Source organism: Geotrypetes seraphini, chromosome 2, assembly GCF_902459505.1.
Source record: "Geotrypetes seraphini chromosome 2, aGeoSer1.1, whole genome shotgun sequence".
In the NCBI taxonomy this organism is placed as follows: Eukaryota; Metazoa; Chordata; class Amphibia; order Gymnophiona; family Dermophiidae; genus Geotrypetes; species Geotrypetes seraphini.
Window position 1 is genome coordinate 495755945 of NC_047085.1, and position 12905 is coordinate 495768849.

A 12905-nucleotide genomic window follows, 5' to 3' on the forward strand; every position below is an offset into this window, starting at 1 on the left:
GTTGTCGCTGCTTGAGAATCAAAGGACTGAGGCCTCCTGGCCCGTGAATCTCTGCCAGCATCCTTGATTGGATCTCTGGGTCGAGATTTTTCTGAATACAGATGAAAATGTCGTGGGCCTCGAAAATTAGACCATCTAGCCCCTCTAGGGGACCCTCAGTCTTCTGTCAGGTAAAGAACTCTGGCAACGATCTGTCATACTAGCCATAAAGTCATCCAGCCCTTTTCCAAACAACATTTGCCCTTTGAAAGGGAGTTTACTGAGCATAGTTTTAGAAGCTGAGGCCCGCACCCATAGCCTGATCCAGAGCTTTCTATGGGCTGAGATAGAATAAGCAAGAGACTTACTACTCATAACTCTGATGTCATGTAGTGCAACAGCTATATAATTCACCCCTGCTACTATAAGCGAAGGGAAAGCATTGGCATCCTCTGAGGGAGTTCAATGGAAATTGGTATGACAGGCACCAACCACAAACGAAGTTGCTGCTGTTGCTTTAATTCCCAAGGCTAAAGATCTCAAAACTCTCTAAAGAGTTGAAGTTATTTTAGCTTCTGATGCACAAAATGTCTCTGCACAGTTTTTTTTCCATATGTCGTTGCAGCCGCCAATAACTGTATTACAATGAGCTCATAAATATTAAAAAGAGCACTCTGGGCAATGCCCAAACATTGCCAGATGATGCATGAAACGAAGTGCTGTACTTTAACGCTCCAAAATTACCAGTAGGTCTGGATGTGCTTGTAGCATTGAACCGTGCATGTTAAAGGTGTGTCTCAGCTGTGTTCGTTAAAACCGTATACCGGCAGGACTGGCACTGCCAATTGATTTGTGTAAGTTAGAAAAAAAGTTTGCATGGTTTGTTGGTAATTCTCTGCCTACCCCCCCCCATCCCCCGATACTTATAACTTGCACTTGATGCGCTACAATAAAGCACGCCTACAATTTGTGTGCCTACGATGAAGCATTTCTTGGCACATGCACATATTTATGTCTTTTTCTGTGAGCTATTCTGCATGTGTCAAGTCGCTTTCTCCAATGATTGACTGAATGGCATTTCCACAGACCTCATTTGAATGTGAAGTTCTTGGAGCATCATTTGTTGTTTTGAAATCGGAATGGCTGATAGGATTTTAACGGCGACTTTAGAGCATTGGGGCTTCAAGACAACAGAAAAGATATGGGGCTATGACAGACCTTTAGTCCAATTCAGCATGGCACAACATATATTATCAGGAAGCAGTGGGCTGCGTTACTCTCTCTTACCATCTCTGGAGTGATATATTTCAAATCCTGGTGTCGCCCATCTACAGTCTGCAGGAGGTAAGCCTTACAAGATAAAAGGAAAAAGAATTATTGCCATAGTGCAGGGACAAGTTAATCACTACTAGACAAAATGAAGATCTGGAAACCCTTTTGGAATCCATATTATACCAGATATTGGTTTATAATAAATATATTTTCCACAATGCTAATTTACTATTAGCATTAAAGTTTTAGTTAAAATAAAAAACATATACAAACCCCCCCCATCGCTGTAAGTGGCTTTTTGGAACCAGGAAAACAGATTTTTACTATTAAGGTTTGTATTTTCTATATTTCAAACACAAAGCAATTTTTTTATTTGGAAATCAAATATAAAATATGATAAGATGCCAATCCAATTTTTTCCCTTCTCCTAAAACCCTAACCATCTACCTATGTCTCTTAATATCAATCCTTGATGACAGCATTTGACCCCCATGAAACTTGGACCTCTTCCTAATTGGACTTAAGAAAAAACAGAACCATGCCTTCAAATGATTTCCTGAGCTGACAATGCAAAAAGCCCTTGAGTGCATTTAATAAAGTGCTCCAAACTGGAGAGGCCATTAAAAAAAGAGCTCTATGCAGAATCACTTCCACATGATCTTCTCGATAATCTCTAAATACAGACCAATAAAGTTCTAGAACATATCATCTAGTCCAGTGTTTTTCAACCGCTGTTCCGCGGCACACTAGTGTGCCGCGAGATGTTGCCTGGTGTGCCGCAGGGCCGCCGGGCCCGGAGCTGACAGGGGGCCCGAGGCAGGGGCGCCAGTAGCTCGCCAAGGCAAAGTGAGTCAATCACCCAGGACTCACTTTGTCTTGGCGATCTAATCTATCGAGCCGATAAGTCTTCTTCTCCCCGACGTCAATTCTGCAGTCGGAGAGGAAGTTCGGGCCAGCCAATCGCTGCCTGGCTGGGCGGAACTTCCTCTCCGATTGCAGAATTGACGTCGGGGAGAGGAAGACTGATCGGCCCGAAGCAGGGAGAGCATGCGTCGGCGTCGGCTTTGGGGCCTGTTATCCATTGGTGGGTCCTGTTCCCCGATGGCAGCGGCAGTGGCTTGGGGAACGGCAGGGAGAAAGAAAGAAAGGGGGCAGGCAGGGAAACAGAAGGAAAGAAGAAAAAAAAAGAAAGAAAGGTCAGGGAGAGAGGAAGAAAAAGTTGGGGGAGGGAATGAGGTGTGGAGGAGAGAAAGCATACAGGCTGATAGAAGGGAAGAAAGATTGGATGCACAGTCAGAAGAAGAAAGTGCAACCAGAAATCACCAGACAAGGTAGGAAAAATGATTTTATTTTAAATTTAGCAAAGTGGAGGCAGTATTACCACAGTTTTCAAAGGAATTTGCCCAAATAACTTAATAGTTAACTGGGTAAATTCCCAGAGATGAAACTTCCCTTCACTTACTATGCACAGCTCTGAATTTATATCTGCTGTCTATATTTTACAATATGGTCACCTTTTACTAAACCGCAATAGTGGTTTTTAGCGCAGGGAGCCTATGAGCGTCAAGAGCAGCGCTGGACATTCAGCGCAGCTCCCTGCGCTAAAAACTGCTATTGTGGTTTAATAAAAAGGATGGAGGGTATATTTGTCTATTTTTGTATGCTATAAAAACCAAATACAGAGAGAGACTGAGAGCTGTTGACGAAGAGCTACGTGTGTGTCTTTCTTCGATTCCAGCCAGAATATCAGCTTTGTGTTCAGCCAAACAGGCCCAGGTTTCGCACTGAATAAAGTATTTTATAATTTTTATTTCGTAATAAAGTAATTATAAAATACTTTCTTTGTGTTTATTTGATTCCTATTCAAGAGAATTACTTTATATATAATCAATATAGGCAGAGAGTTAAATTTTTTAACATTTTCTAATGGTGGTGTGCCTCGTGATTTTTTTCATGAAACAAGTGTGCCTTTGCCCAAAAAAGGTTGAAAAACACTGATCTAGTCGGTTAAATAAGCTGGGCTAACCCATTTATCACTTGATATTCTGGTCCATAAAATGAGAGCAAAATTCTACCAGTAACCAGCATTATTCATAAGGAAGGAGAGACTGCCTTCCAAGACTACCTACAACTCAGGCTGCAGTATTTAGAGGCTGGCCCACATAAAACTGAATTGTGCACTTTATTCATTACCATGGCATGGACTATTGCAATCAAATCTGTGGCCTCTCAAATTACAGCAGGTTTGTAAAGTGGCTTTTTATCATTCAAGGATGGCCCAGCCATTATGTTTTGACCAATAAAAACCCTGAATTTAGCACACCTAAATTCTGGATCATTGACCAAAAACGCAATTTTCTATCCTCTTATTTCAGGCTGTAATCCAGAAACCCGCTTCCTTTTCCCCACCCAGAGTGTCTGAATTATATGCATTAAAAAAATTTTTTTTTTTTTTAAATTTCTTTATTCATATTACAACAAGTGTATCAGAAAAATACATATAATCTTATAAACACACACTTGATTTTCCTTCATGACTACTTTAAAAAAACTTCTTAGAAACAAACCATGCAGCAATCCTGTCTGATCATCTGTTCATAGGCAAATTTCAATGCATTCTTTTTTAAAAGCAGAAAAGTTATTTGTCTTTTGGTATCAGGCACTAGAGAATGACATGGGGACAAATTTTTCCCCATCCTCATGGGAAATAATTTTTCAGTCTCACTGAGTTTTTCCTGTTACTGCCTTATTCCTGCAAGCTCCGTCTTCATCTGCACAAGCCTCAAACACTTTAAAATCTAAGTGTTCGAGGCTTGTGCAGTTAAGGCAGTGCTTACAGGAATGGGGCAGCAACAAAACTCGCGGGACGGGGAAAAATTTGTCCCCGTGTCATTCTCTATTAGGCACCACAGTATTTAGACTAAAATGTAAATATATTGCATATGCAGGTAGAGAGTGTGGAATTAAGGGCTCCAACTCAACTATTCAGAGAATAAATCATTAAATAGAGAAAACCTGTACTTCAATAATCCAAAGACTAAATTATAACACAGTAAGTGAATAGTATACTAAATCAGTCCTGCCAAACTTGGAGAAAGGCCCTCAAAGATATGTAACTCAATATTACCACTTACAAAATGTATTGTGGAAGAGAGTTGTCTCAATCATTGGTCATTAAAAACTCCACTTGCTCAATATTCAAATCTTCAAATTGTCATCTTTCACCAAAAATAATCAACAATATTTTCTCAAATGTTAAGATATGGATTGGGGAGCAGGATACTTCAAGGAGGGATCTTTAAACCCAAATATAGTTAAATAGTATTGTCTGTTTTGGCTGTTTAGATTTTAAGCTCTTTCGAGCAGGGGCTGTTTTCTTCTTCTTTGCGACTGTGCAGCGCTGTGTGCGTCTGGTAGCGCTATAGAAATAATAGTAGTAGTAGAGTCCTTGAAGCATCTTTGGGCAGCTGATAATCAAGATCTGGAATGAGGTTTGTCTTTTGGAAGACCAGATGTTTTGGGCTCTCCTAAATTCTTAACCAGCTTTTCCAAGTCTATCACACATCACTCGTGGCCTCTAAAGGGCAACTAAGGCGTACATCATAAGCAATGTCAGCTGACCACCCTCTAAGCAAGATGCCCTCAGACCATACACAGCATCTGCCAGAAATGTTGTACCATCTAAAGATTCAAATCATACAAGACATTTGCAGAGACACTACTCAGAAGATCTGGCAACTGCTCCATCCATCTAAAGGAGACCCTAGTCGCAAAGCCAAAGCATCTCTTCAAAAGAGCTTCCCTTCTACAGTCCTGCAGATCATAAAGGATGCTCTTCCTTCCACTGGAACGCAGTCTTCTTAGTCACTGCAGTGACAAAAGCATTCACCTTTGGCAGACGAGAACAATATTGCTCCTTCAAAAGGTAGCTGGTACAACCTCCGTACCCTGAGGTTGTGGGTTCAAATCCCATGCTGCTCCTTGTGACCCTGGGCAAGTCACAATCTCTCATTGTCCATTACATTACATCTCTCAATCTCTCATTGTCCATTAGATAGAGTGAGCCCACCAAGACAGATAGGGAAAAAAGCTTGAGTACCTGAATGTAAACCACTTAGGCTATATAAATAAATAAAAAAATATCTGGCTTTAGCTCTTGTTTATACTCAGGGCAACATCAGGGGAGTAACACTCCAAACTATTTCTGGGAGGTCCTTATGCATCAGGAAAGCTTTAGTCCGCTTCCATACTCCAACTAGAAGCCGGTAATCCTTTCTGGCAACAGAAGTCTGCTCCTCAAACAAGTTGAGTTCTTTCAGAACTTGAGCCAAAGAAAGGAAATTCAGATCTATGAAAGATGTGTACTAATGACAGATCATCCCCTGGGTGAGGAGCTGTGCTTCAAGCTCTCGAAGGTCCTCCCCCCTAGAGTTTCTTGTGTGTGCTTCATAGCACAAAACCTTCCTCACAGCCTTCCATGACACCATTAGATCTGTTTTAGATCCCTTCTGTTATAGTTATTTCTCTAGACCTTTCATCTGCCTTCTACTTAGTCAAACGGTCTCTTCTCATCATCTCCAATCCATTGGGCTCTTATGATAAAACGAGTGTAAAACAGAATCTTTCTCCTCTATTGCACCTTTCAATTCTCTCATGCTCAATCACGTTCTACCACATTCTCCATCATCTCTAACGTCCCCCAGAGTTCTATTTTGGCCCTCTTCTCAATCTCTATCTCGCCACCTCTTATTGCCATTCAATCCTAATTTTTTTTTATGCAGATAAACGTACAAATCCTCTATAGTGTCCCCCAACTCAGATTCCTCACTTTTTCTCAACTCCTTGCTTACTATCTCCATTTGGCCCACAAGGAACTGCCTTTCTTTGAACAGCTTCACATCTGAAGCTAATCATTTCCCTAATTCCTATGCATAAAGATGTAGGACATGGCTAAAAAAAATAGGAGAATTTATTAATAAATTAAAAGGAATACCCAACATGGCCGTGTTTTACCTGGTGAGGGCTGCTTCATGGGTTACAACAAAACAAATATATGAATAAAGCCAAATCATAATTTTCAATCATGTCCTGTACTAAATGCAGCAACCCAGTTCTTGACTATGGAGTAGGAAGGGCACTTATCCCTTAATGTAACTGACATATTGCAAATTTGGTTTGGTTGAGTTCACTTTTAGGAAAATATATTTCATCACAGTTTGACTCTTGCAGTAAAATCTTGTTTTGTGCTATTTTCACTTCAGAACTACAAAAAATAAAAAATCAGGTTACAATTATGAAGTTTAGGTCAGACAGCAGAATTACTTACAGTAACAGGTACTATCCAGAGACAGCAGGCAGATATTCTCACACATGGGTGACGTTACCGACGGAGCCCCGGTACAGACACTTTAAAAGCGCATCACCACTAAGTCTGTAGAAAGTTTGTGATAGCCCGCACAGCGAGTGAGTGCCTTCCCGCCCGACGTAGGTGTGCGGTCCCTCAGTTCAGATAAGCCAGCTAAGAAGCCAACCAGGAGAGGTGGGTGGGTTGTGAGAATATCTGCCTGCTGTCCCTGGATAACACCTGTTATAATAAGCAACCGTGCTTTATCCCAGGACAAGCAGGCAGCATATTCTCAACATATGGGTGACCTCCAAGCTAACCAGAATGGGATGGGAGTCTTGGCAATTCAAGAGAATAAATTTTGTAATACTGCCTGGCCAAAGTGGCCATACTGCCTAGAAAAAGAATCCAGACAATAATGAGAGTTGAATGTATAAACCGAGGACCAAGTGACAGCTTTGCAGATTTCCTCTAAGGAAAGATACAGATGCCACCATGGCTCTAACTTTATGGCCTGTGACTCGACCTTCTATATCAGTGCTGCCCAAGTCCGGTCCTCGAGATCTACTGGCAGGCCAGGTTTTCAGGATATCCACAATGAATATGCATGAGAGAGATTTGCCTACACTGCCTTCTTGGTATGCAAATCTCTCTCTCTCATGCATATTCATTGTGGATATCCTGAAAACATGGCCTGCCAGTAGATCTCGAGGACCGGACTTGGGAAGCCCTGCTCTAGATGCAGTCCAGCCTGAGCATAACAGAATGAGATGGAAGCAGCCAACCAGTTGGAGATGGTTCGCTTTGACACTGGATGTCCCAACTTGTTTGGATCGAAAGAGATAAAAAGTTGAGGAGAAGATCTATGTGGCTTAGTCCTTTGTAAGTAGAAAGCTAAAGCACTGTTGCAGTCCAAAATATGAAGAGCTGTTTCTCCAGGATGAGCATGAGGCTTTGGAAAAAACACTGAAGTACAATGGATTGATTTAGATGAAAGTCTGAAACAACTTTTGGTAAGAATTTAGGATGAGTATGGAGGACCACCCTGTCATGATGGAATACCATGAAAGGAGTGTCCGCTACAAAAGCTTGTAGCTCACTGACTCTGCGAGCAGACATGAGAGCAATGAGAAAAACCACTTTCCAGATGAGATATTTCAGATGAGCCATAGACATTGGTTCAAATTGAGGCTTCATCAATTTGGCAAAAACCACATTGAGGTTCCAAATCACTGGAGGCGGTTTGAGAGGTGGTTTGATATTGAAAAGTCCTTTCATAAATCTGGAAACCACAGGATGAGTAGAGAGGAGTTTCCCTTCAAATGGCTGATGGAAAACAGCAATTGCACTGAGATGTACTCGAATGGATGTTGATTTGAGGCCTGCTGTTTCTTAGGAGGCAGCCTTGAATAAGGTGCTGACTTCTGAGGATAATGCCGCTGATAAGATGGAGGAGGTCTATAACTCTTAGCGGTGGAAGGCTTCAGCTTCGGCCGAGCTATAGAGGCAAACGATTTCTCATGCTCAGACAAGCATTTTGTGGTTGCCTCAATGGAGTCATCAAACAACTCATTTCCCTGACATGGAATGTTGGCAAGTGGATCTTTAAGTCTGGATCCATGTCCACAGTTCATAACCAGGCTAGATGACGCATGGCTACCGAGAATGCAGTGACCCTGGAAGACATTTCAAAAGCATCATATGTAGCTTGAACCATATGCATGCGAAGTTGACCTTAGAGTAGAATGCATATGCTGGAACTCTGATAACCAATGTTTTGAAACGTACTTGAAAAAAGCAGGCATAGCATTGACCCAAATTTTGTGAAGACAAAATTAGTTTAAAATCCGATTTGTCATAGAATTTTGATACAGCCGATGGCCAAACTTGTCCATGGTCCTGCCCTCTTGGCCAGGAGGGCCTGTGGCATAAACTTATACAGGACTGGTTCTTTTTAAAGAAGACTCCACGAGAAAAGATTGATGGGATAGTTGAGACTTCTCAAATCCCTTACAATGAACCATCTTATATCGAGATTCCAGCTTTGCTGGCACAGCATTAATGGAGTATGGTGTATCTAGATTCCTCTTGAAAGTTTGAGAAAGAATACCATTCATAGGTAATTTTAAAGAATCCCTAGGAGGACTAAACATATCCAGTTCTTCCAAATACTCCTTAGAGTATTTTGAATAAGACTCCAAGACAATGTTGAGGTCTTTACTCATTTGGCATAAGAACTTAGTAAATGATACCGGATCTGAAGAGGGATGACATCATTGACAAGAAGATGTATGAAAGCCCCTCGAGGTACCTTTTACAGCAGAGAAAGAAGGTGAAGCCTCTCTGGAATATTGGTACCGCAGATCTGAATCCATAGGTAAAGATGAAAATGAAAGTCCACTTCTGGAATGAGTAGGAAAAGCAGAACGTTTTCTTTTGGAAGAACTAGCTGATGAAGAAAACCTCACAGGAGAGAAACTTGACCGATGAGAGACCTGTGTAGTCTGGATGTGAGGTTCCGCAACAGATTTCCTCGATAAGGGAGTTGGAGGCCTCAAGGAATCTTGATGCCTCGATGAACGAGGTCTGTCTCGGGAAGAAGACCTAGGTCTAGATGAATGCCTCGAGAGACGGTGTGGAGATGAACTATGCCTCGAACATCGAGATGGATCCAGCCTCAATGAGGAATGTCCAGGCGTCCCCGTCCTGTGTCTTGAAGAAAGCAATGCCTTATGCTGTGAGGTAGGACTAGCAGTTGAAGATCGAGGTCGAGACACTTGCAAGGACTCGACTCCTTGTACACTTCTCCCTCCATATTTATGGTTTCCGTATCTACGGTTTCGCTTATTCACGATTTTTCAACCGCTGATTCCGCCCCCCAAAAAACATCACCACTAAAGTTTTTTCCTTTTACTGTATGGTACAGCAACTTTTCAGCAAAAGAAAAAGCAAGTAACCTCTCCTGGCATCAATGCTGACGAGCAGAGGAAACTCAAATGGGCAACCCCATCCATTATCTGCCTCGATTACATGAACCTCCAGGGGATATTAATGATAGAATTAGTTCATTACAGCGATAACGGTGCAGCTGTCAGAGTGAAACTAGGAACCAATGAGATGATCTTTCCCTGAGTATTGTTGGGGCACTGTTAAAAATACTCATGCTTTTATCTATGCAAAATCCAATACAGTAATGTATTACCACAAGTTAATGAGAAGAGAAAGTAAAAAGCAAAGACAATTTAGGGGCTAATTTTAGGATTCGGCACAGTTCTAATTAGCATGTCCATATTTGTTTTGTTGTCATCTGCATAGTTTGATATGCAAAATACGAATAGAAAAAATAAATATCCAATCGAATACATGGTGGCAAAACAAAGCAATAATGATCAAACACAAACACAAGAAAACAACAAAGCTACAAAGAGACTTTTTCCTGTGTGGAGACCAGGTCATTTTCAGAGCAATATAGCAATATACAGGTATTCCAGTATTGAACTTTAAATAACTTTTTTATATGTTATTTGCGGTTTCAATAGTAAAAACGACAGCACTTTCCCAAAACCGTGAACATAAAGTTATTTGCGTTTTTTTCATATTCATGCTTATTGCCAGAACGCATCCACTGCGAATACGGAGGGAGAGGTGTATAGAGTGTTCAAACTGACCGAGGCACTCTCAAGGACTCGACTCCTTGTAATACTGCTGAGTGCTCAGGCTGGACTGCAGAAAACAGAGTCAAGGCAGGAGTCAATTTGGCAAGCATGTTACCAAACTACTGATGCAGAATAGTTTCCAACATATTCTGCAAATCCGACACCGAGACCACAGGAGCTGGTACAATTGGTGTAGCTAGAGACTCCAAGGAAGACGAGTGCTTCCTCGATTTGGAGACACGCTTCCTGGGAAGCCTTGAAGCAATGGTTCCCACTGAGGCTGCCATTGGAGTGGGCTGAGATTCCTGAAGGATTGGCTTCGATAGCTTACCTGAGGGAGACACTGAGGAGAGCGGCCCTTCCGGGGACGATTTTGTTGATTTCCCTGAAGATGAAGACTTCCCCATCGAGGGAGGCTTTAGCGAGGCCGAGGCTTTAAGTCTTGTAGAAGGCTTCGGCACAGCCAAGGTCAGATTCGAGGGTTTTGGAGGGAGATCCATGGCCCCAAAGATTTTTCAATCTGAACTCGACAGCGTTTAAGGGCTCGATTCTGAAGTGTAGCACAGCGAGCGCACGACCCCAGACGATGATCCGGTCCTATACACTGAACACACCACTTATGTGGGTCAGTGATAGAAATCGTGCATTGGCAATGACTACACTTCTTGAACCCTGTAACCGGCTGGGACATGGAATGGAAAACGGCCGCGGCTAAATCGAAGCCGGTAGGCTGAGGCCCTAGAACAGACCTCGCTGTGACACGGCCGAAAAAAGAGTTTAAAATTCTCTCTCTCTTTTTTTTTTTTTAACACGCGCACCGCAGCAACTGTGAAAACAACAACATGAGCCACGGCGATGAGAAGGCACAGAACAAACTAATTCTCACGCAGAGTGTCGAAATGAGGCTCTCTCAGTTCCGCAGAAAACTTAGAACTGAGGAGATGCATGCCCTATGTCGGGTGGGAAGGTACTCACGCATGTGTGGTGTGGCAGTCGCAAACTTTCCAAAAGTTCTTCAAGCAAGTCTGCTTGTGAAGCTGTCCGCTGCCTAACATTACTCTTGAGTCTACCACCCCTCAACCTCAAATTATGCCCTCTGGTTTTACTATTTTCCTTTCTCTGGAATACATTTTGTTCTACATCAATACCTTTCAAATATTTGAACGTCTGAATCATATCTCCCAATTTCTCCTTTCCTCTAGGACAGTGGTTCCCAACCCTGTCCTGGAGGACCACCAGGCCAGTCGGGTTTTCAGGATATCCCTAATGAATATGTGTGGAGCAGATTTGCATGCCTGGCACCTCCATTATATGCAGATCTCTCTCATGCATATTCATTAGGGCTATCCTGAAAAGCTGACAGGCCTGGTGGTCCTCCAGGACAGGGTTGAGAACCACTACTCTAGGGCATACATATTCAGGGCTTCCAATCTCTCCTCATATGTCATCTGGCGCAAACCTCCTACCGTTTTCGTCGCCTTCCTCTGGACAGCTTCAAATCTTTTTATGTCCTTTGCCAGATACGGTTTCCAAAACTGAACACAATACTCCAAGTGGAGCCTCACTATCAACCTGTACAGGGGCATTAACACCTTCTTTCTTCTACTGGTCACGCTCCAAACTTTGGAACTCTCCTACTTAAACAGAAAACTCATATACCAAATTCAAGTTACTCCTCAAAAATCTCTTACAATCCACTTTGCCTCTGATCTCCCTTGGCCTTTTTCTTTCCTGCCTCTGCCCTTAGTCTTTTGACTTCTACTCCCTGCATTAAAGCGATATGCAGGCCTTATTGTAGTGTATCAATAATTTGTAAATAAATACAAATATTGTACATGTATCCTCCCTATATTGATCTTGCCTCCACCTATTTCTGTACTCCCTCACCTTCTTATCCCCGTTTGTTTGCAGTGCTACAAAGCTAACAGTCTGGGTCAGGGCTGCTTGAAGTATGGTTTTGCCTCAAGATTGCTGGGGGGGGGGGGGGGAGACATATGCAAGGGTTATAAACAATCTGGTCCTGTCAATTCTAGAGGATAAAATCCTATAAAAGTCTAGTTCTGGATATTAAAGTATAAAGGAACATCCCACTTAGCCTCACCTGGTATTATCAATCTCAGAATAGAAGGGTAGGGGAGTGGTTTTTTTAATAATTCATGCATTTTCTAGTCCATGTTTCACACAGTCTCTGAAGAGAAAACTAAAGGCATTTTTTTTTTTTTACAAATCTTTATTCATTTTACATCTTACAAGTGTAACAATAAATATCAGTTAAAATTGAATACAATACTTGAATCATATTCAACATTAAAACATTAAAATTTTCACCCAGTCCCTCCCAACCCAACCATAACCTATGCATTCACAAAGCTCATATACAATATTCTTTATTATTGATCTAAATATTTAATAAAATTATCAAAGCCCTCTCCCCACCCCTTCCTTTTTATTCTATTTATAATGGAAAAATGATATCTATTCATTACAATATCTTGTCAACGGCCCCCAGATTTCATTAAATTTATTATAGTCCCCTCTTTGTATAGCAATTGCTCTATCCATTTTATAAATGTGACATAATGAATTCCACCAGAAGCAATAATTGAATCTACTCCAGTTCTTCCAATTAAATGTGATTTGTAGTATGGCGACTC

General features: G+C 41.7%; 1 protein-coding gene across 2 annotated transcripts in view; it reads right to left on the reverse strand.

The window, feature by feature from the left end:
- Positions 1-12905, reverse strand: part of CDC25A (cell division cycle 25A) — a 132101-nt gene that overhangs the window by 34644 nt on the left and 84552 nt on the right. The window contains exon 12 of one of the 2 annotated variants that reach the window (XM_033931959.1): positions 1267-1329. The exons of the other annotated variant lie outside the window; for it this stretch is intronic. Within the exon in view, the coding sequence (XP_033787850.1) occupies positions 1267-1329 (63 nt within the window). The remainder of the gene's footprint in view (positions 1-1266; positions 1330-12905) is intronic. 2 annotated transcript variants of the gene reach the window in all.